This window comes from Schistocerca nitens, chromosome 10, assembly GCF_023898315.1.
Source record: "Schistocerca nitens isolate TAMUIC-IGC-003100 chromosome 10, iqSchNite1.1, whole genome shotgun sequence".
Taxonomy (NCBI): Eukaryota; Metazoa; Arthropoda; class Insecta; order Orthoptera; family Acrididae; genus Schistocerca; species Schistocerca nitens.
In genome coordinates this window covers 155,957,575-155,978,694 of record NC_064623.1, presented here as the reverse complement: position 1 = coordinate 155,978,694, position 21,120 = coordinate 155,957,575, and the positions used below count along the sequence as shown (strand labels likewise).

Below are 21,120 nucleotides of genomic sequence, written 5' to 3'. Positions count from 1 at the left end.
CTTGCTCCGGACACTGCGAGAGGACTGTACAAGCAATGATCACACGCACGGCACAGCGGACACACCAGGAACCGCGGTGTTGGCCGTCGAATGGCGCTAGCTGCGCAGCATTTGTGCACCGCCGCCGTCAGTGTCAGCCAGTTTGCCGTGGCATACGGAGCTCCATCGCAGTCTTTAACACTGGTAGCATGCCGCGACAGCGTGGACGTGAACCGTATGTGCAGTTGACGGACTTTGAGCGAGGGCGTATAGTGGGCATGCGGGAGGCCGGGTGGACGTACCGCCGAATTGCTCAACACGTGGGGCGTGAGGTCTCCACAATACATCGATGTTGTCGCCAGTGGTCGGCGGAAGGTGCACGTGCCCGTCGACCTGGGACCGGACCGCAGCGACGCACGGATGCACGCCAAGACCGTAGGATCCTACGCAGTGCCGTAGGGGACCGCACCGCCACTTCCCAGCAAATTAGGGACACTGTTGCTCCTGGGGTATCGGCGAGGACCATTCGCAACCGTCTCCATGAAGCTGGGCTACGGTCCCGCACACCGTTAGGCCGTCTTCCGCTCACGCCCCAACATCGTGCAGCCCGCCTCCAGTGGTGTCGCGACAGGCGTGAATGGAGGGACGAATGGAGACGTGTCGTCTTCAGCGATGAGAGTCGCTTCTGCCTTGGTGCCAATGATGGTCGTATGCGTGTTTGGCGCCGTGCAGGTGAGCGCCACAATCAGGACTGCATACGACCGAGCACACAGGGCCAACACCCGGCATCATGGTGTGGGGAGCGATCTCCTACACTGGCTGTACACCACTGGTGATCGTCGAGGGGACACTGAATAGTGCACGGTACATCCAAACCGTCATCGAACCCATCGTTCTACCATTCCTAGACCGGCAAGGGAACTTGCTGTTCCAACAGGACAATGCACGTCCGCATGTATCCCGTGCCACCCAACGTGCTCTAGAAGGTGTAAGTCAACTACCCTGGCCAGCAAGATCTACGGATCTGTCCCCCATTGAGCATGTTTGGGACTGGATGAAGCGTCGTCTCACGCGGTCTGCACGTCCAGCACGAACGCTGGTCCAACTGAGGCGCCAGGTGGAAATGGCATGGCAAGCCGTTCCACAGGACTACATCCAGCATCTCTACGATCGTCTCCATGGGAGAATAGCAGCCTGCATTGCTGCGAAAGGTGGATATACACTGTACTAGTGCCGACATTGTGCATGCTCTGTTGCCTGTGTCTATGTGCCTGTGCTTCTGTCAGTGTGATCATGTGATGTATCTGACCCCAGGAATGTGTCAATAAAGTTTCCCCTTCCTGGGAAGTGTTCTTATTTCAATTTCCAGGACTGTAGGTGATCAAAAATGTTCAAATCTGTGTGAAATCTTATGGGACTTAACTGTTAAGGTCATCAGTCACTAAGCTTACTCACTACTTAACCTAAATTATCCTAAGGACAAACATACACACCCATGCCCGAGGGAGGACTCGAACCTACGCCGGGACTAGCGGCACAGTCCATGACTGCAGCGCCTTATACCGTATAGGTGATCAAATTAATGTGAATGGACAGTGTATTTTAGGTCAACCTACCCCTTTCAAGGGTAGTTAATGACCGTACGATAGACCATACGCATTGCATACGGACACCACAGAGTGCCTGCACCCTGCCACGTGTCAGGGACAGAACCAGCTACACACATCAAAAACAGTTTTGCATCACCCCATTTCCCAGAACTCCTGAAGATAGAGGTTGACTGTGGATATTGTATCACAGACACAGTCCCTTCGTCTGTTCAGTCACTAAACCCGTCCACTGATGTAAACAACCTCGCACTAGCAGCGCCTATTAGACGGAGGGGGTCCACAGCCGATCAGTTGCAGCCATTCCACCAGGAAGGACGTACACGGCCGGTGTTGTCTGTAGTTCAACGATGTCTAAACGGTCTATGCCGCGGTTCGATCGCGTCCGCATTGTTACTTTGTGCCAGGAAGGGAAGTGTCCAGGCGTCTCGGAGTGACCCAGTGCGATGTTGTTCGGACATGGAGGAGATACACAGAGACAGAAAATGTCGATAACATGCCTCGCTCAGGCCGCCCAAGGGCTACTACTAAACTGGATGACCGCTACGTACGGATTATGGCTCGGAGGAACCCTGACAGTAACGCCATCATGTTGAATAATGCTTTCGTGCACCCACAGGACGTCGTGTTACGTCCCAAACTGTGCGCAACAGACTGCATGATGCGCAACTTCACTCCCGATGTCCATGGCGCGGTCCATCTTTGCAACCACGACACCATGCAGCGTGGTACAGATGGGTCCAACAACATGCCGAATGGACCGCTCAGGATTGGCAATCACGTTCACATCACCGATCAGAGTCGCATATGCCTTCAACCAGACAATCGTCGGAGACGTGTTTGGAGGCAACCCGCTCAGGCTGAACGCATTAGATACACTGTCCAGAGAGTGCAGCCAGGTGGAGGTTCGCTGATCTTTTGGGGTGGCATTATGTGGGGCCGACGTACGCTGCTGATGGTCATGGAAGGCGCCGTAACGGCTGTACAATACGTGAATGCCATCCTCCGACCGATAGTGCAACCATGTCGCCACATACTGTTGAGGCATTCGCCTTCATGGACGACAATTTGCGCTCCCATCGTGCACATCTTGTGAATGACTTCCTTCAGCATTACGACATCGCTCGACTAGGGTGGCCAGCATGTTCTCCAGGCATGAACCCTACCGAACATGCCTGGCACAAATTGAAAAGGGATGTTTGTGGACGACGTGACCCACCAACTACTCTGAGGGATATACGCCGAATCGCCGTTGAAGAGTGGGAAAATTTGGACCAGCAGTGCCTTGATGAACTTGTGGATAGTATGCCACGACGAATACAGGCATGCATTAATGCAAGAGGACGTGGTACTGGGTATTAGAGGTCCTGGTGTGTACAGGAAGCTGAACGACTACCTCTGAAGGTCTTCCTGTATGGTTGTACAACATGCAATGTGTGGTTTTATTGAGCAATAAAAAGGGCGGAAATGATGTTTATGTTGATCTCTACTTCAATTTTCTGTACAGGTCCCGGAACTCTAGGAACCGAGGTGATGCAAAAAAAATTTTGATGTGTGTTTAAAACACGCGTAGCGTCAGTGGCAAGCATTAGCGAATATTTAGTGTTAAACAAAAGTTGTGACCTATCATCCCTATATGTATGGTGCAAAGCGTTTTAAATATTCTGTATCCAGCTCGTAATTGTTCCTCCTCTTCCATGTTGCTCTTTCACTCGTTCGGCCAATGACTGTTAGAAGCATCTTTCTCTTAACGGCATCTGTTATTCCGATATCTTTTGACGGTAATTACCAAGTTTTTGAGACATATGTAGGCACTCTCTTTGAAATTCTGAAGGTAGCAGGATTAAGATACAAATAATGAAAAGTTATCTACAACTTCTACACTAACTGATTTGCAGTTACAAAAATCGACGGGCGCGAAAGGGAAGGAGTAGATGAGAAAGGAGTAAGAAAAGGTTGTAGCCTAGCGCCACTTTAGTCTTCTGGTGAGAACAGTTTATTAGCAAATATTGAAAATATTCGTACATTGATAACTAGTGTCAGCAAATTAAACTGCCATTTTTAGATCTGGAAAAATTTAAGAAGCTGGTTACAGGCCTATATTCAATTGGGATAAGCACATGAGAAAACAGACTGCATAGTCATATTGTTGCGTATCACCTAGTACAAAGTAATAGTGTCTATATCGGTCTTTGAAGTTACACAGTCTGGTGCAACTCCCTGGCAGATTAAAACTGTGTGCCGGACTGAGACTCGAACTCGGGACCTTTGTCTTTTGCGGGCAAGTGCTCTACCAACTGAACTACACAAGCACTGATGGCTCTCGATCTTCCACCATAACCGAGTCCATCAACATGAGGTAGCAAATATGAGGTAGCCAAGGAGGTGGAAACGTGGGTTCTACTATGCCAAGACTGCTTGGTAGCTACAACAGGAAAACACAATTAATTATCGGGAATACTAACTAAGAAAGTATTTATTACTTTGTTATAGTCCATGATCTGTTGGTTGACAATCACAGAAGACGCGACTAGACTAAGCGTCTGTAGAATGACATCATTTACAAGTCAAATCTTGCAGTGACGAATTAGTCTCTCGTAATCTTGAATGTCGAATCCGGTGATTTTGAAGACTAGCTTGCCTGTCAACATGGCATAACGTAGAATTGTTTATAGCTGCCAACTTAGTACTGTCGACTTTACTGTAGTACTATTACGGAACTTTACAACTGGGCTAGAGAGACTTGATGGCAGCAATGACTGAGCTGCAGACGATGTCTGACTAACATCGGCGCTGGCTGAGCACTGAGCGCGGCTACGAACTGTAGACTGGCACAACTGCACTACACTCCTGCTGCACATGAAGTGGTCTAGCGGCGAGCGTAAGTACTGCGACTGGCTATGCACTCTTTGGCTAGCGCAGCCGTTCTTCCATTTATCGAGAGAATCGCATCCGGCGGATCGATCTCTCAGGCGTCGGTGTGGTGGTATGACTGACATCACAAGCACGACTCACGACCCGCACTCACAGCTTTAATTCGGCCAGTATCTCGTCACCGGCCTTCCAAAGGCGTGAGCGGCGTCGTAAGTCGTGTGTGGGTGTCTGAGTCGGCAGAGCACTTGCGTCCAAAAGGCAAAGGCTCGAGTTCGAGTCTCGATCCAGCAAACAATCTGCCAGGAAGTTTCATATCAGCATACACTCCGCTGCTGAGTGAAAATTTAATTCTGTTATAACACTCTTTCACATATATTAGAAGTGAGTCTATTGAACGCTATGCACAGTAAAGAAATAAACATATGGGTATATGCAAGATACTCGTACATTCTCGGACAAAAAAAAAAAAAAGATACGATGCACCACGAAGGAATTATCCGAATGGGACGGGAATCGGTAGATGTGATGTGCATGTACCGGCGAACAAATGAGTACAGTTTCAGCAAAATTGGAGCTTCAAAAACTGAGCAAGACAATAACGCGCTGGTCCACCTCTGGTCCTTATGCGAGCAGCTATTCGGCCTGGAACTGATTGACAGAGTTGTTGGATGTCCTCCTCAAGGATATAGTCCCAGATTCTGTCCAATTGGCGCGTTGGATCGTCCAAATCTAGAGTTGGTTTAAGAGCCCGGCCCATAATACCGCAGCTCGTGGTCTCGCGGTAATGTTCTCGCTTCCCGAGCACGGGGTCCCGGGTTCGATTCCCTGCCTCGAGATAACTGGGTGTGTTGTGTCGTCTTCATTATCATCATTCATCCTCATTACGGTCGGCGGAAGGCAATGGCAAACCACCTCCGCTAGGACCTTGCATAGTACGGCGGTGACGGTCTCCCGCATCGTCCCCTGCGATCTGTTAAGGAGTATGGAACTTCATCATCATCACCACAATGCCATAACGCTCGAAACGTTCTCAGTTGGGAAGATATTCTGTGACCTCGTTGGGCAAAGTAGTGTTTGGAAAGCACGAAGAGACAAGCAGTAGAAACTCCCACCGCGTGCGGGCGGGCGTTATCTTGCTGAGATGTGAGCATAGTGGGTTGCCACGAAGGGCAACAGAACGGGGCGCAGAATATCGTCGACGTACCGCTGCCCTGTAACGGTGTCACGGCTGGCAACCACAGAGATCCTGCTGTGAGGAGGGATGGTATCGCTGACCATCACTCCTGGTTGACTGGTAACAGAATCAATCATATTACTTCGTTTATTGACTTTTTGACACGTAGCACCCTTCCTAGCAATGCGTATGCTCAATCACATTCGTGTTAAGAGTTAAGCTTGTTCACCACTCGTACTAAAGTTACCATTGTTGCAATGCACTCCTGTATTATGTTATCACGTTATCACGCTTCACAGATGCCTGTTCTTAATGTTCACGTAGCAACACGTTCCATCCGTGGAAGTTACAACCGACAACGGCGATGCTGTTTCGTCTACAAACTTTTTAATGTTCAGATAGTAACACGTTCCACCCAACAACGACGATGCTATTTCGTCTACAGATTTTGTATATAATTACGCTCACGTTTCCGTGAATAAACCGAATGCAATTATTTTTACCGTACAGAAGGGTACCCTTTTTTTGACCGTTTTGATGCGGCCTGGCACGTATTCCTACTCTGTGCCATGATTTTCATCTCAGAGAAGCATTTTAAACCCACGTTCTCAACTGATTGCTGCATGTATTCCAACCTGTGTCTTCCTCTGCAGTTTTAACCTGTACAGCTTTAGTACTATGTATGTTATTTTCTATGTCCTCACACACGTGCCGTCCTCCTATAACGGTTTTCAATGTTGCTTTCCTCACCCATTCTCCGGACAACCTATTCATTCCTTACCTTATCTGTCGACCTAATTTTCAACATTCTCCTCTAGGACAAAATCTCAAATGCTTCGATTTTCTTCTGTTCCACTTTTCCCACACTATGTTCCACTACCACACAATGCTGTGCTACAAACGTGCATTCTCAGAAATTTCTTCCTCAATCTAAGGCCTATATTTGATATTAACAGACTTCTCATAGACAGGAAAGCCCTTTTTACTAGTACTAGTGTGCTTTGTATGTCCCCCTTGTTCCGTGATCATGGGTTGTCTTGATGTCTAGTTAGCAGAATTCTTCGTGATCCCCAATCCTTAAGTTAAGTTTCCCGCTGCTTAACATAGCCAAAAAGCGACTCCAGACTCATGCAGAGCCGGCCTCGGTTGTCGTGCGGTTCTAGGCGCTCCAGTCCGGAGCCGCGCTGCTGCTACGGTCGCAGGTTCGAATCCTGCCTCGGGCATGGATGTGTGTGATGTTCTTAGGTTAGTTAGGTTTAATTAGTTCTAAGTTCTAGGGGACTGATGACCACAGCAGTTGAGTCCCATAGCGCTCAGAGCCATTTGAACCATTTGAACTCATGCAGATGCGAGTGACGAGAAGCGCTTGGACATTATTGACGTTCGTAGCAAGCTAATGGCACGATCAGCTCCGGACGTCTCAGAAACAAGCGACATGTAAGAAGTACAATTTATTACGCAGCAGCATAAGCCATAGTAGTACTCCATACAATACTACAGCTGCAACGCCATCCACGTGGAAGGCCCTCACACTAGCAACTAATAGTGTTAAACGTGGGCCCGCATCTCGTGGTCGTGCGGTAGCGTTCTCGCTTCCCACGCCCGGGTTCCCGGGTTCGATTCCCGGCGGGGTCAGGGATTTTCTCTGCCACATGATGGCTGGGTGTTGGGTGCTGTCCTTAGGTTAGTTAGGTTTAAGTACAGTAGTTCTAAGTTCTAGGGGACTTACGACCACAGCAGTTGAGTCCCATAGTGCTCAGAGCCATTTGAACCATTTTTTGTTAAACGTGGCTCGTAGTTTCTGAAATTCCTCACCATTTTCGACACTTAGTTTTCATACTACCTCACTCTCCGAAAGTTAACAGTGAAATAGAAGCATGTGAAATACAGCGTCACTGAAAAGAAAGGGAGATTTTGGAACTGAGGTTAATGGAGAAGCACAATTATTCTACACATATTTAGGTATGTCTGCATATAGTACAGAGTGATCCATTATTTGAATGTAACAGCCATTTTTACTTCTTGGATACCATATCCGGTAGACGAGCTCCCCCTCGGAGCACACATTCCTGCAGCTTGACAGGAACGTTATGCATGACACGACCTAACATACCAACAGGAATCCTGGTTGTTCTCGTACTGTTGCTTTCTTAGGTCGTAGCAGGTCGAGAGCGGTAAACCGCGCCATTAACGTGGCGACACAAAAAAAAAAAAAAAAAAAAAACCACACACACACACACATCGTCAGGTCAGACGATCTTGGGGACCATCGTAATATCATAGTGCCTTGAAACGACACGGTAAGCAAACAATCGCACAGTTCCCATCTGTGGCATAGGAACTGGGGATGAACGGTACACTTAGCATGGAAGGTCAAGGTCTCTATAATTTCACTCCTTAAACACAACAACTAGCAATTCAAGAAATAAATTAACAATTTATTTTAGACCACATTAATCAAATAGCCAACATACAGCTCACATGTGGTCATCATTACGATAATATCGAAAAATGACAGCTTCCTTCTTAAGCAAGCAGTAAATTACATTTACTTAACGAACAGTAAATTACATCAGAAGTGATTGAAAGAAATGAATGTGGCACCAAATATATACATATTTTTGAGCAATAACACAAGTAAGACGTTAGAGTTAATATTATTCATTGGCAAGCAAATTTAATTTTTTTTTTAATTATAAGTGCGAGTGTATCAAACGGGCAGTGACGCCAGGCTGACCTGGGCGAAATGTGACGTAACTTACAATGCCGGAAGAAGCAGACCAGCCATCCAAACAACACCTAAACGCCGGGGCCCAACCGGGAGTCGCTTCCCATTAGACGACACGTCACAGCCTCTGTTCACCGAAGCAGAACGTAGCGCCGCTCCCACACACCCCAACTCGCAGAAAAACTGGAACACAAACAGACCGCAGAAAACACGGCAAACACCAAGCAAATATCAATTAATATAAGTTAAGAAGTAAATAATATAAATTAAAAAATCAGTAAGTGCTATTAATAGAAGTGACAGATTTTGCAGCAGTATCAGTGCTGTAAAACATTTAAACTAAGAACTGTACACAAATCCAATGCTGAGAATAGAGTATCAGACTTTTACGCCCTCATAGTTTCCCAAACAATATTTCCACATATGGTTAAGACCGAGAGTGTGTACAAGATGAAATGGAGAAATTTCAAGATAATATTGCGTTATTCAAATGCACAACTTCAGCACAAACTAGGTTTCGTGCACCTTAATTTCCTTGCATAGGTCTGCAATGTAACTGAATTGTTTAAGTTTGGTATGCAGCAAATTACAACTAGACTATGACCTAATATTTTCAGTAGCTTACAGTCGCTACATCTTCTAGGACGCTGATTTCCTTAAAGGAAGTATTGACTGCTGGTGTCCATGCGATCACACACCTTGCCGGCTGCTCTTACTTCATCAACACATGCACTAGACCAGGGCTTAACAACTGGCCGGTTTTGAGCGCGAGTACTCGCGTCTGCTCAGGCACGTGCTCGCGAGCAGGTGCAAGGTCGCGGAGTAGGGTGGGAGGGGAGGGAGGGGAGGGAGGAGAAATGCGCGCGCACGTTTGAATGTGATCTCGCGTTCTTAGCAGATTTAACTAGCCATCTGAATGCTTTGAACATTTTACTACAAGGTAAAGATATGCTAATTACTCATTTCACAGATCGAATACGAGCTTTTAAAATGAAATTGACACTTTGGGTGAGTCAGCTGGAAACAGGAAACCTAGCTCATTTTCCTAAATTATCATCCATGCAAGATGTTCACAAAGACTGTGAACGTTATTCACATAGTTTAGTTGATCAGCGCTTTCAAGATCTGACAGCACTAGATAGTGATTTTGATCTGTTCTCTCCATATTCAGCGAATACTTAAGAGATTCGTCCTGAGATGCAGCAAGAAATTATTGACCTGCAGTGTGACAGAGAATACAGAGACAAATTTCAGAACAAGAAAAACATTTTGGAATTCTACAGACACTTCCCTCGGGATAGATTTCCTCGTTTGCACAAACTGGCGGCTACAATAATATCAATGTTCGGTTCCACGTATGTTTGTGAATAACTGTTCTCTGCAATGAAATGTAACAAGACTCGCCCGAGAACCGCATTGTCTGATCGAAATTTAAACTGCACGCTGCGCCTACGATGCACAAGAACAATTACTCCGAACATAGACGCAATTGTAAGGGGCAAAAAGTACAAGATAACCGAGAATCCCACACTTCAGTGACACCTTTTATTGTGTAACAGTTCACAAATTAATGCGAATGTAGAGGCATACACCAAGCTAATAAAATTATGTGGCATGTGTACATTCTCCTTTATTTGTTTCATTTGTCGCAGTAATAATTCGTGAGTGATATCCCTGCAGGTGGCCGCGGATTTACATTGACTGGCGGCAGCTGTTGTGTGCCCCACGTGACTTTCCCCACTGTCCGCTCTGGTCCGGTAGTGGGGGTAGCGTGCTCGCGCTGCTCCGTGCTCGCGCCTTGCTGCTCACAGCTTGCTCCGCGAGCACGTATGTTGTGAAGCCCTGCACTGGTTAACCAACCCACAAGTGACACCCGCTACAATGCAAATGGTTCCACGAAACTAAGGCACCAAAACCACTTACACCTCCGATGGAGAGCGTTGTTCGAGATGGTCTCGAGGAAATGGTCTGTTCGAGAGAACAGGGACCAAGGCAAGGCGACGAGCAGTGGCCGGAGCTGAGATCAGGCGGGTGCACCACTGACTCGCGAGCGTCGTGCAAAGTAGACCGGCCGCGCAGCTGCTGGCCGAGTCCCCGTGTTTTGCTCCTTCGTCCCTTGAAGCTCGTCCTAGCGCCTCGTACTGAGTCCGACGACCAATTCCCCTACCTCAGGGGCAAAGATCGTAATACAGCCGTGTAATAGATAGTACTGCCATAGAGCTGGTGTGCCAGAAAAGGTGCACCGCGGCTCACCATCGATATCAGTGCAGTATGTCCCGTTGCTCAGCCATGTTGAAGCCAACTGTTGCCAGGAAAATGGAGCACCTCATGCGCAAAAAAGTTTTCAATCACGGTAACCTACCAAACACACGGTACAGTGATTGCATACCGACTGTCATCTTGAAAAACGTAGGGGCCTATACCGACACTCGATGACATGGTGCACCATACAGTAGCCTTGCTCCTGAGGAATGGATGCTCGTGTAGCTGACGTGGATTTCGGTGGGTCCAACAGCAAAAATTTTGTCTATTAACAAAGCCTCTGAGGTGGACTGTAAGGCTCAAATGGCTCTGAGCACTATGGGACTTAACTTCTGAGGTCATCAGTCCCCTAGAACTGAGAACTACCTAAACCTAACTAACCTAAGGACATCACACACATCCATGCCCGAGGCAGGATTCGAACCTGCGACCGTAGCGGTCACGCGGTTCCAGACTGTAGCGCCTAGAACTGCTCGGCCACCCCGGCCGGCGACGGTAAGGTGTCGAAGTTGAATAACCGTAAGAAATACAAGACGACTTACACAAAATTTATACACTGCTGGCCACCGTAAATGCAACACCAAGAAAGACAAGAGGTAGCACAACAAAATTTGTTTTGTAGATAACATGTTGACCAAGTAATCAAATGATTACGTTTACAGACGTCTGTGACATGTGGTTCCTGCCAGAATCAGTAGCCAGAGTAGCCGCCATTGTTGGAGATCACCGCTGCCACACGTCTCGGCATTGAGTCAAAGAGACGTTGGATGTGTTCCTGGGGTACAGCAGCCCAAGCAGCTTCCACACGTTGCCAAAGATCATCTGGTGTGGCAGCTGGGGATGTAATCTGGGTCACTCGTTGAGCAACCATGGACCACATGTTATCTATCGGCGAAAGATCCGGAGAGCGAGCCGGCCAGGGAAGCAATTTATTGACGAAGAACCTTTGGACAATGCGTGCCACGTGTGGTCGCGCATTATCCTGTTGAAATATGGCTGTGGCCGAGCCCTGAAGGTAAGGAAGGACAACTGGCTCCAGCACCTCGGATATGTAGCGCCGGCTATTTAAAGTACCGGCAATGCGTACTAGAGGCGTGCGAGAGTAATATCCAATACCGGCCCATACCATAATACCCGGTGCAAGACCAGTGTGGCGGTGCATAATGCAGCTGTCCAGCATCCTCTCTCCACGGTGTCTCCACACTCGAATCCGTTCATCGTGGTGCTGCAGACAGAAGCGTGCCTCGTCAGTAAAGACAACGTCATTCCATTCTGCCGTCCACATCCGTCTGTCATCACACCATTGGCGACGGAGACGTCTGTGGTTCTGCGTCAATGGTAGACGAAGCAATGGACGTCTTGCGGACAGACCACTCTGCTGTAAACGGCGTCGAATGGTACGCACAGACACTGGATTATGCGTTACAGACGCAATGTGCTGTGCTACGGTTCGGGATGTCACTGAGCGATCCGTCACTGCCATGCGCACAATTTGCCTATCAGCACGTGCAGTGGTGCACCGAGGTGAATGCGATCGACCACGTCGGTCCGTCGTACCCTCCTGCATCCAACGGTCACATATCCGCATTACAGTTGTCTGGTTTCGTCCAACACGACTAGCGATTTCTCTGTATGACAATCCACAATCTCGGTAAGCCACTATCCTTCCTCTGTCGAACTCGGATACTTGATCAAAAGATGTTCGCTGTTGTCTACGAGGCATAACTGATCGTCTTGTGAAACAATCACAAGGTAAACACACGTGCCGAACGTACACTCGTCGAAATCGGGAAGCCTTAAATGGAGCTATGAGGTGGCGCCACAGTCGCGCGTGATGTGCGTCTGCACTGAAATTCTAATCAGTTGCATATCTCATCGCTGCAAACTCATGGTGTAAATTTCGATTCGGATGCTTCCTTCAGGGTGTTGCATTTACGGTGGCCAGCAGTGTAGTTGGTTTAAATTTAGAAAAAATATGATGTTGATGGAGTAGGAGAAACAATCCTGTAATCTTCGAATCCATCATTAAATGTGTACTTGAATAAAACATTCTCGGTTTTCCAGCCGCGTCAATTCGAATAAAATCCTCGAGCTTTCGGTGGCCATCTCCGCCATCGTCGCCAGGAGTTCACTGACTGCCGGGGCTGCTACGGTTTCTCGCTTATGTAGGCATGATGACATCATCATCAGCCAATCAGATCGATCCAACGTGGTGCGCGCGCGTAAGTCGACCCGGACTGCTAGCGGAGGGAGCTGTTGCTCGTGGCAGCACCGGTGGCGTCAGGTGGCGCCAGGGGGAGGCGCCACGTTTGAAACTGCCTCTCCCGCGTCTCTGCTTTCTTTCGATGTCCAACGCCCGTCCCCATGCCCTGCTCAGTGTTTATCCCTGGTCTCTGTATAAATTGTTGTTTAAACGAATCTCGGCCGCTTCCTTTATAACGGAGTCTCAATATGTAGACGCATGAGCCAACACTTTTGTATTTTCGAACTGTATCTTATGTCCGTTTTCTAGGCAATGCTCCGCTATGGCCGACTTGTCAAGCTCCCTTTGTTTTATATGGCGCTTGTACTCAGTCCAATGCTCCGCAACCGTGCGAATTGTCTGTCCAATGTAAATACTGCCACATTCACAGGGTACACCATACATACCAGTCACTCGAAGACCAATGTCGTCTTTAACAGGGCGCAACATATCTCGCATCTTAGGGGCGGGCCGGAACACTGGTCTTAGCCTATGTTTGTGCAGCAGACGTCCTAACTTACTGCTAGTTGTTCCACAGTATGGCAGGAATACAGCCCGTTTACCCTCTTCAATTGATTCGCCTGGTGTCTTTCGTCGGCGGCCCTTGAAAGCGTTTGCGATGTCTCTTTTGCTGTATCCATTTTCTCCGAAAACACGTTTTAAGTTCTGCAATTCAGACTGTAGGTGGTCGTCGTCAGAGATAATCTTGACTCCATGAGCCAACGTGTTCAGTACAGCTTTCTTGTGTACAGGGTGGTGGAAACTATTGGCGTTCAAGTACCGATCAGTGTTTGTTGGTTTCCGGTACACTGAATGACCAAGCTGGCCTCCTGCCTTCCGCTCAACCAAAACATCCAAGAATGGTAGCTCGCCGTACTTCTCCTTCTCGACAGTAAATTTAATGTTGGGATGGACACCATTCATATGATCGACGAACTGCTGTAATGTATCTTCACCATGAGGCCATATCAGGAAGGTGTCATCAACGTATCGTAGAAAGCAATACGGCCGTAATGTCGCAGTTTGCAGAGCCTGCTCCCCAAAGTGCTCCACGAAGAAATTTGCCACTGTTGGAGACAGTGGTGATTCCATGGCTGTGCCGTCCGTCATCTCATAATATTCATCGCAGTACAAAAAGTACGTTGTCGTTAGGACGTGACGGAACAGCTTAATGATTCCAGATGGAAAATGTTGGGCCAAAAGATCCAGTGTATCTTGTATTGGCACCCTCGTAAAAAGTGACACAAAGTCCAGGCTAACCATTAGGTCGTTTGGGCCTATCTTCATTCTCTTGGGTGTCTCAACAAATTTCTGCGAGTTGACAACTTGGCGTTCGCAATGTCCCAGTTCTGGTGCTAATAATCCTTCCAGATGTTTGGCAAGTCTGTAGCTGGGCGAGCTGATTGCACTGACAATGGGCCTCAGAGGAACACTTTCCTTGTGTATCTTTAGTAATCCATAAAGCCTGGGAGGTCTGGCGGCTTTTCTCCAGCTCCACGACGTCTGCCAATATTGGATATAATTAGTGGAATAGAGCAGTGCATTAGGAATCTTTCACACGATGCAGCTGAGGACGTCAGGCTAACTACCAGCCATATCCTGACGAAAGCTAAGCCACCAAAATCTAATATTAGCCAGGAGGAACGACGTTGCTTACGGTTATTACGTGAGAATGAAGACTTGGTTGTCTTGCCAGCCGACAAAGGGAATGCCACTGTGGTTCTGAACTGTGCAGACTACTACCTGAAGATGCTACATTTATTAGAAGACGCCACGTTCCGCAAGCTTAGTCGTGATCCCACACAGGCCATTGTCAGTAGGACAGGGAAGTTATTGAAGGATTCTGGCTTACCAGATGAAGTGGTGAAGAAATTAACGCCTCGTGCTGCCAGACCTCCCAGGCTTTATGGATTACCAAAGATACGCAAGGAAAGTGTTCCTCTGAGGCCCATTGTTAGTGCAATCAGTTCGCCCAGCTACAGACTTGCCAAACATCTGGAAGGATTATTAGCACCAGAATTGGGACATTGCGAACACCATGTTGTCAACTCGCAGAAATATGTTGAGACACTCAATAGAATGAAGATAGGCCCAAACGACCTAATGGTTAGCACCAACGTCGTATATGCGATCTCCTTTACAGGTGAACCACTCTTTCCTGACTTTCACCCAATAAATTCCCTACCATAGATCTCACATTCCCGTTCCATTTCATATCACTTTGCAGCGTTATGCCCAGTTATTTAAACGACATGACTGTGTCAAGCATGACACCAGTAGTACTGTATCAGAACGTTAAAGTTTTGTTCTTCCTACCCATCCACGTTAACCTACATTTTCCCACATTTAGAGATAGCTGCCATTCATCACACCAACCAGAAATTTTGTCTAAATCGTCTTGTATCTTCCTAGAGTCATTCAACTTCTTCACCTTACCGTACACCGCAGCATCTTCAGCAAACAACCACCCTGTCCACCAAATCATTTATGTATATACAAGACAACAGCGGTCCTATCACACTTCCATGGGGCAGTCGTGACGATAACCTTCTCTCTGCATAAACGTTTCGGACTGTGACCTGTTGATGCAGGAGAACTGTTGAAACCTGCTCACAAAGCCCGACATTAAGTGTCGTTTTCTCTCTTTTCTATGAGCAGCTCGAGTCGCCGCCGACGACGCCCGTTCCTTCCACGGCCCCTGCCGCCGCGCTGAGCTACGAGATCCGCCCACTGACGCAGCAGGATGGCCCCCGCATGATCTCATTCCTGCGGCGCCTCTTCTTCCGCGACGAGCCGCTCAACGTGGCGGTGCAGCTGGTGCAGCCGGGGGAGGAGACGTGCCGCGAGCTGGAAGACTACTGCCTGTCCTCGCTGCCCGACAGTAAGAGCCACTCCACTACCTACCTGTCTAGCCAACAACTCACTGACTCGCCTCTGCGCTGGCAGCTGGCCGCGTTGCCCGCCCAGCGGCTGCTGTATCAGCAGGCCTGCAATCAGCAACACAGTTGCGTCGTTTGGGATGCCTAAACGACAGGGGTTCACGTGCTGTCCGCAGATCAGAAGAGTGAGCGCGCCAGGAATGTGGCTGCAAGTGACATGGTCGAGTCACGATAGTATGCGTTGTTCTAAAAACGTTTTCTTGAATGGAGCTACGTGAAAACTGATGTGTGAGAGAAGCAAATATGTTGAATTTTCTCACGTATTCATGGTTAAAACCTCCATTCAGGTGCGCCGGCCGTAGTGGCCGAGCGGTTCTAGGCGCTTCAGCTGGAACCGCGCAACCGCTACGGTCGCAGGTTCGGATCCTGCCTTGGGCATGGATGTGTGTGTCGTCCTTAGGTTAGTTAGGTTTAAGTAGTTCTCAGTTCTAGGGGGACTGATGACCTCAGAAGTTAAGTCCCATAGTGCTCAGAACCATTTTCCATTCATGTGCTATTATCCGTAACTGCCATATGAATAGTTCATGAAACTGTCTACGAAACTACTTAAACGTCTTTTTTCGTTACGAAAGACGTTTCATTCTATTCGGTTAAAACATAGCCAATGGCAGGATATTTCTTCTATTTCTTGTTTTTAATACAGATGCGATATCTGCTTTCATGTTTTATTAGATTTTTCCTCTCTTGCACTGGAACTGTAATTCCATTCACAGTATAAAAATGAATGCATGTAAGTGTCTATGTATATATGTTCCATATGTCCTCCTAAACCACTGCACCGATTTCAAGCAAACTTGGTGCATATACAGGGTGTAAATTTTAAGTTGACAAACCAGAATAACTCGAAAAATAAGCTTCACACGAAAAAATGTGTAGAATCCAAAGTTGATAGTTTTCGAGGGGGACATCTGATGGTGCTAAAATTATCCCGCCACCCCAGCCCCTTGGAGGTGGGGAGGGAGGCAACTTACAAATTTCAAATGGGGAACCCCCACTTTTTATTGCAGAATCAGATTCTACATGAAAAACTACGTACATTTTGTCTTAAACATTTGTTTTGATTCTTGGTAGTTCGCGAAGTAATTCAAGAAAATCCATGTTCTGATTTTTGCGTGGTTATCATTCGCTAATGTTGACCCGATCCGAATCTGCGGAAAAAATTAATATTTGGGTCAATATTTGTAAAACTCTAATTCCTCTCTCTCAAACCCCACCCTATTGGGAGAGAGGGAGAGTTTTAGTTTTAGCGAATCAAAATTTATGAAGTAAATAAGTAATTTTTATTTATCCGTAACCATTTTCGACGCAAAAATGAGAACACGGATTTTCTTTGAATTAAAGCGCCAACTATCAAGAATCATAACAAAAGTTTAAGACAAAATGTACGTAGTTTTTTATGTAGAATCTGATTCTGCAATAAAAAGTGAGGGTTCCCATTTGAAATTTTAAAGTTGCCTCCCTCCCCACCCCCAGGGGGCTGGGGTGGCGGGCTAATTTTAGCACCATCAGATGTCCCCCTTGAAAACAATCAACTTTGCATTCAACACATTTTTTCGTGTGAAGCTTATTTTTCGAGTATTCTGGTTTGTCAGCTTAAAATTTACACCCTGTGTAACATACTGTCAGGCAACGATCGCTGTGTGCTTAGAAACCACCTGTCTATCAGAGCGGAGGGTGCGAGGGTGAAAAAGTAGCGTAGCACGTGACACGTGAATTCCCAGACTTAATTCACCCAATATTTGAGACTGAGGGCACTTAGTGACTTGCAACAATTTTTTTAAATTTTAAAACCTTACGAAATGTTTTCTCGGTGACAGCCCCTGCAAAATGATGAAGGTGAAGAAGGTTATCGCTTACTACTTTTTGCACCTGCTCTTGCAGTAAAAGTAGCGCATGAGGTATGGCATAATAATTTATTACTTTCTTACTACAAACTATATTAGCGACACATTTTGCACACAGTATGGATATATAGCACTGAAAGTAACTGCAAAATTTTTCCAAGACACGTAGTTGAGGAGATATCACGTCGTAAACAGTGAGATGCGTGAAAATCTGCCGCATGATGCACGACATTTAAATTTATTATTCCTTTGTGCTAACTCTATTGGCAATAATTTCGCAGACAGTGTACACATATGAAACATCCTTGAAGATTAAAACTGTGCGCCAGCCCGAGACTCTAACTCGGGACTTTTTCCTTTCGCGGGTAAGTGGTCTGCCAGCTGAGCTACCCTAGCGCGACTGAAGACCATCCTGACAACCTTACTTTCACCAAACGAGTCGCGCTCGGGTAGTTCAGTTGCTAAAACACTTACCCGCGAAAGGCAAAAGTCCCGAGTTCGAGATTCGGTCGGGCGCACAGTTTCAATCTGGCAAGAAGTGTCACAGCAGTGTAAGCTCCGCTGCAGAGTGAATATTTCATTCTGGAGTATCCACATATTCTGCTGACTGTACTTACTACATTATATAACTGTACGACACATATATGGAGATATGACGCCATAAACAGTGAGATGCGAGAAAAACTGCCTCATCATGAGTGGTATTTAAATTTATTACTTCATTGCTACTAACTCCACTCGCAACACATTAGATAGGCAGTATTCACATCTACTGAATGTACCTACAAAATTATACCACTGTGGGACACACAGTTTTGGAAACGTGACATTATAAACATTTAGCAGAAGGTCACACGCTTCGTGGTACTTCCGTGGACGCATACCTGTAAATAAATACCTGAGGAACGCCGGGTTTCTCTACTAACAAAAAATAGAAGAAACTGTGAGTCCTAATCAGCGGACAATGAAACACAAGGTTGAACAATTAAGTCTACTGGCAATATTGGCAATACTTTTTCAGACGACTAATAACACTGTTCATGAGCAGTCGTGGGGCACCCGACGCAGAAATTCTTCTGAGCTTCATAGTGTAGATGTTTCTGGTGTGGGGGGCGAATTGATGGAATTGAGTTTAAGCTGCAGGACATCTGAGTCATTAGCACCTATACTGTTTTTCCCATTATAGGGGCGTGGTTGAATAATGCGTGGTATGGAACTGTCAGTGACAGATTAACAGCTCCATACACTTTACCGGACAAATTAACTGGTGCAGTTTATCATCGATTTCTGCTCTGCGAAATCTGCCGTTACTGGAAAACGTTACTCTCGAAAACAGGAGAACGAGTATGGTTTGTGCACGAAGGGCACCAGCCCAATTTCTACACGTCGAACAACAGCACCTAACACAAACGTTTACTGAGTGATAGTTTGGCTGGAAGGGTTCAGCAGCACGGCCTGCCCGTTTACACTACGTAACGTTTTTAGCTAAGAGGACATTTGAAGGGAATTTTTGACAATTTTTAATATTGTCCAGCCCTGTCAGCAACTGTCAAAAGTGAACATGTAACACGTCAGCCTCAGTTGCAAATAGAAACCAAATTTTACCCAGGTTTCAGCCAAAATAATTTGGCCTTCTACAGAAGCGAGTGACACTAAACTACTGCATTCCCAAGTTTGGCCATGTCAAGTAAAAAAGTTTAGTGTCACTCGCTTCTGAAGAAGGCCAAATTATTTTGGCTGAAACCTGGGTAAAGTGTGGTTTCTATTTGCAACTGAGGCTGACGTGTTACATGTTCAAATCTGCAGCGGTTGTAGCACTACACACATATCGACAACGTGCATACGCTACAAGAGCGAATGTCCTCCACGTGACCAAATTCGAAGACAGTCAGGCGTGTCCACAAGAGTCCATGATCATTCCAGAAGGCCTTAGCCATGCGTAATAGTGACTGGGAACAAAAGTGTGCACTTCATCTAAAGTCAACAGGCAAGTAGCTAATGCTGTATTTTCGGCAGCAGAGACAAAATGCGAACGATAACAGTGCTACATGGCTTTATGCTTAATTACAGACTTACTATTTTATCAGTTGATTTGTTTTCACCACGTAACGCCAACTGTTTACGTCCTTCTTCGTCACTGAGCGATGTATCACTTTTCGTTCTGACGCCGCAGCTCTTCCTTTCCTATATCTTTACTACTTTTTATCTATTTAAATGATGAACTATTGGTTTTGCCGTTTAACAAATTTTTAATGACTGTGGAAGTATTACAGGCATCGGGTCCCACCTAATGTGTCACCCGCCACGTTTTACATGAACCTTTCAAGACTCGATCGATCTGTTTACAAAGAGAAAGCAGAATATCTCTTCCTTTGACGTTGTCCGACAACGACCTACGAAGCTCGACGCCCTCGCAGCCCAGGTTCTTCCATGGCTCGCGGTAGTTTGTAGCATTCCTTTTATTCCTTGCCCACTTGCCACTACGTCGAACTTTCATGGTGATCGTTGGGCAACGTCTTCCACGTTATCTGCAACATAAATAAACTTTCTTCCCACAGTATTTCTGAAAACCCAAAAACAAACTTAAAGAACATAATAATAATAACTGTTCTTACAATTATTCGTATAAGTCTTGGTCGATTTAATGAGGGGTGGGACAGGCCTAAGCCTTGTGACACCACACGATGTTTCTCAATCTGTTTCTATTGGGAAAAACCAATAGAGAAGATCATTGCTGGTGTCGTAAAACTAGTGAAACAAAACACAGTATAAGCAAAAAACAAGGTACGAATCCTACTTCGGGTCCTGTATCAGAAGAATAAAAAAATAAAATGTGTTCCTCACAAGTCTCTCGCTCGAGAAAGTCCACCAAAGAAAACAACGCCACTAGAGAGAGGTTGGCACAACATTACGACAAAGCTGTCCAGAGAGGCCAGACCATCTTAACACGACATTCTTGAGTCACAGTGCGAAGCTACCACTTCTGACGATCCAGAACGACCGGCAAACGAGGCGCGTGGATGCTGCGGCCGGGTAGCAGACCGCCACAAGTCTGGGTGGCGTGTCAAACTGCCATCGGTGCGCCGGCTTATAAGGCCGTTTGGCGAATGAATCTTCTGACACTACTTTCGATCACGGGAGTGGCGTAGGAAAATAGTCCGTTTGTTGATCGCGACCTCTGGCGCTAATGTCGATATTCGGTGCTCGGGTAGCGGTCCCTGGCTGAGGCACGAGGCTGTGTTTTCGTCTCCGACAGCGGCGTCGTTCATACCGTAAACGTCTCCTTGGGTTTCCCTCGCTGTGATGAAGGCAGCCCGCATCTCTGTTCTGTCATGCGGGCTGCCGATGTCGCAGGCGCACGGGAGGGACGCTGGAGACTTAACAAAGATCGGAGCATACGGAACTAGTTCTCAGTTACCTGTCCCGAAGACTTTTTAAGTGATAAAACCCAGAATGTTGCTCAGCATGGTG

At 46.8% G+C, this 21,120-nt stretch overlaps 1 protein-coding gene across 3 annotated transcripts in view; it reads left to right on the top strand.

Annotated features, from left to right (window-relative positions):
• LOC126210555 (arylalkylamine N-acetyltransferase 1-like) overlaps window positions 1–21,120 on the top strand; it is a 168,869-nt gene that overhangs the window by 108,860 nt on the left and 38,889 nt on the right. For 2 of the 3 annotated variants that reach the window (XM_049939814.1, XM_049939812.1), the window contains exon 2: window positions 15,525–15,747. In XM_049939814.1, the coding sequence (XP_049795771.1) occupies window positions 15,525–15,747 (223 nt within the window). Of the gene's footprint in view, window positions 1–15,521; window positions 15,748–21,120 lie in introns of all 3 variants that reach the window. The other variant, XM_049939813.1, reaches the window with a different exon arrangement.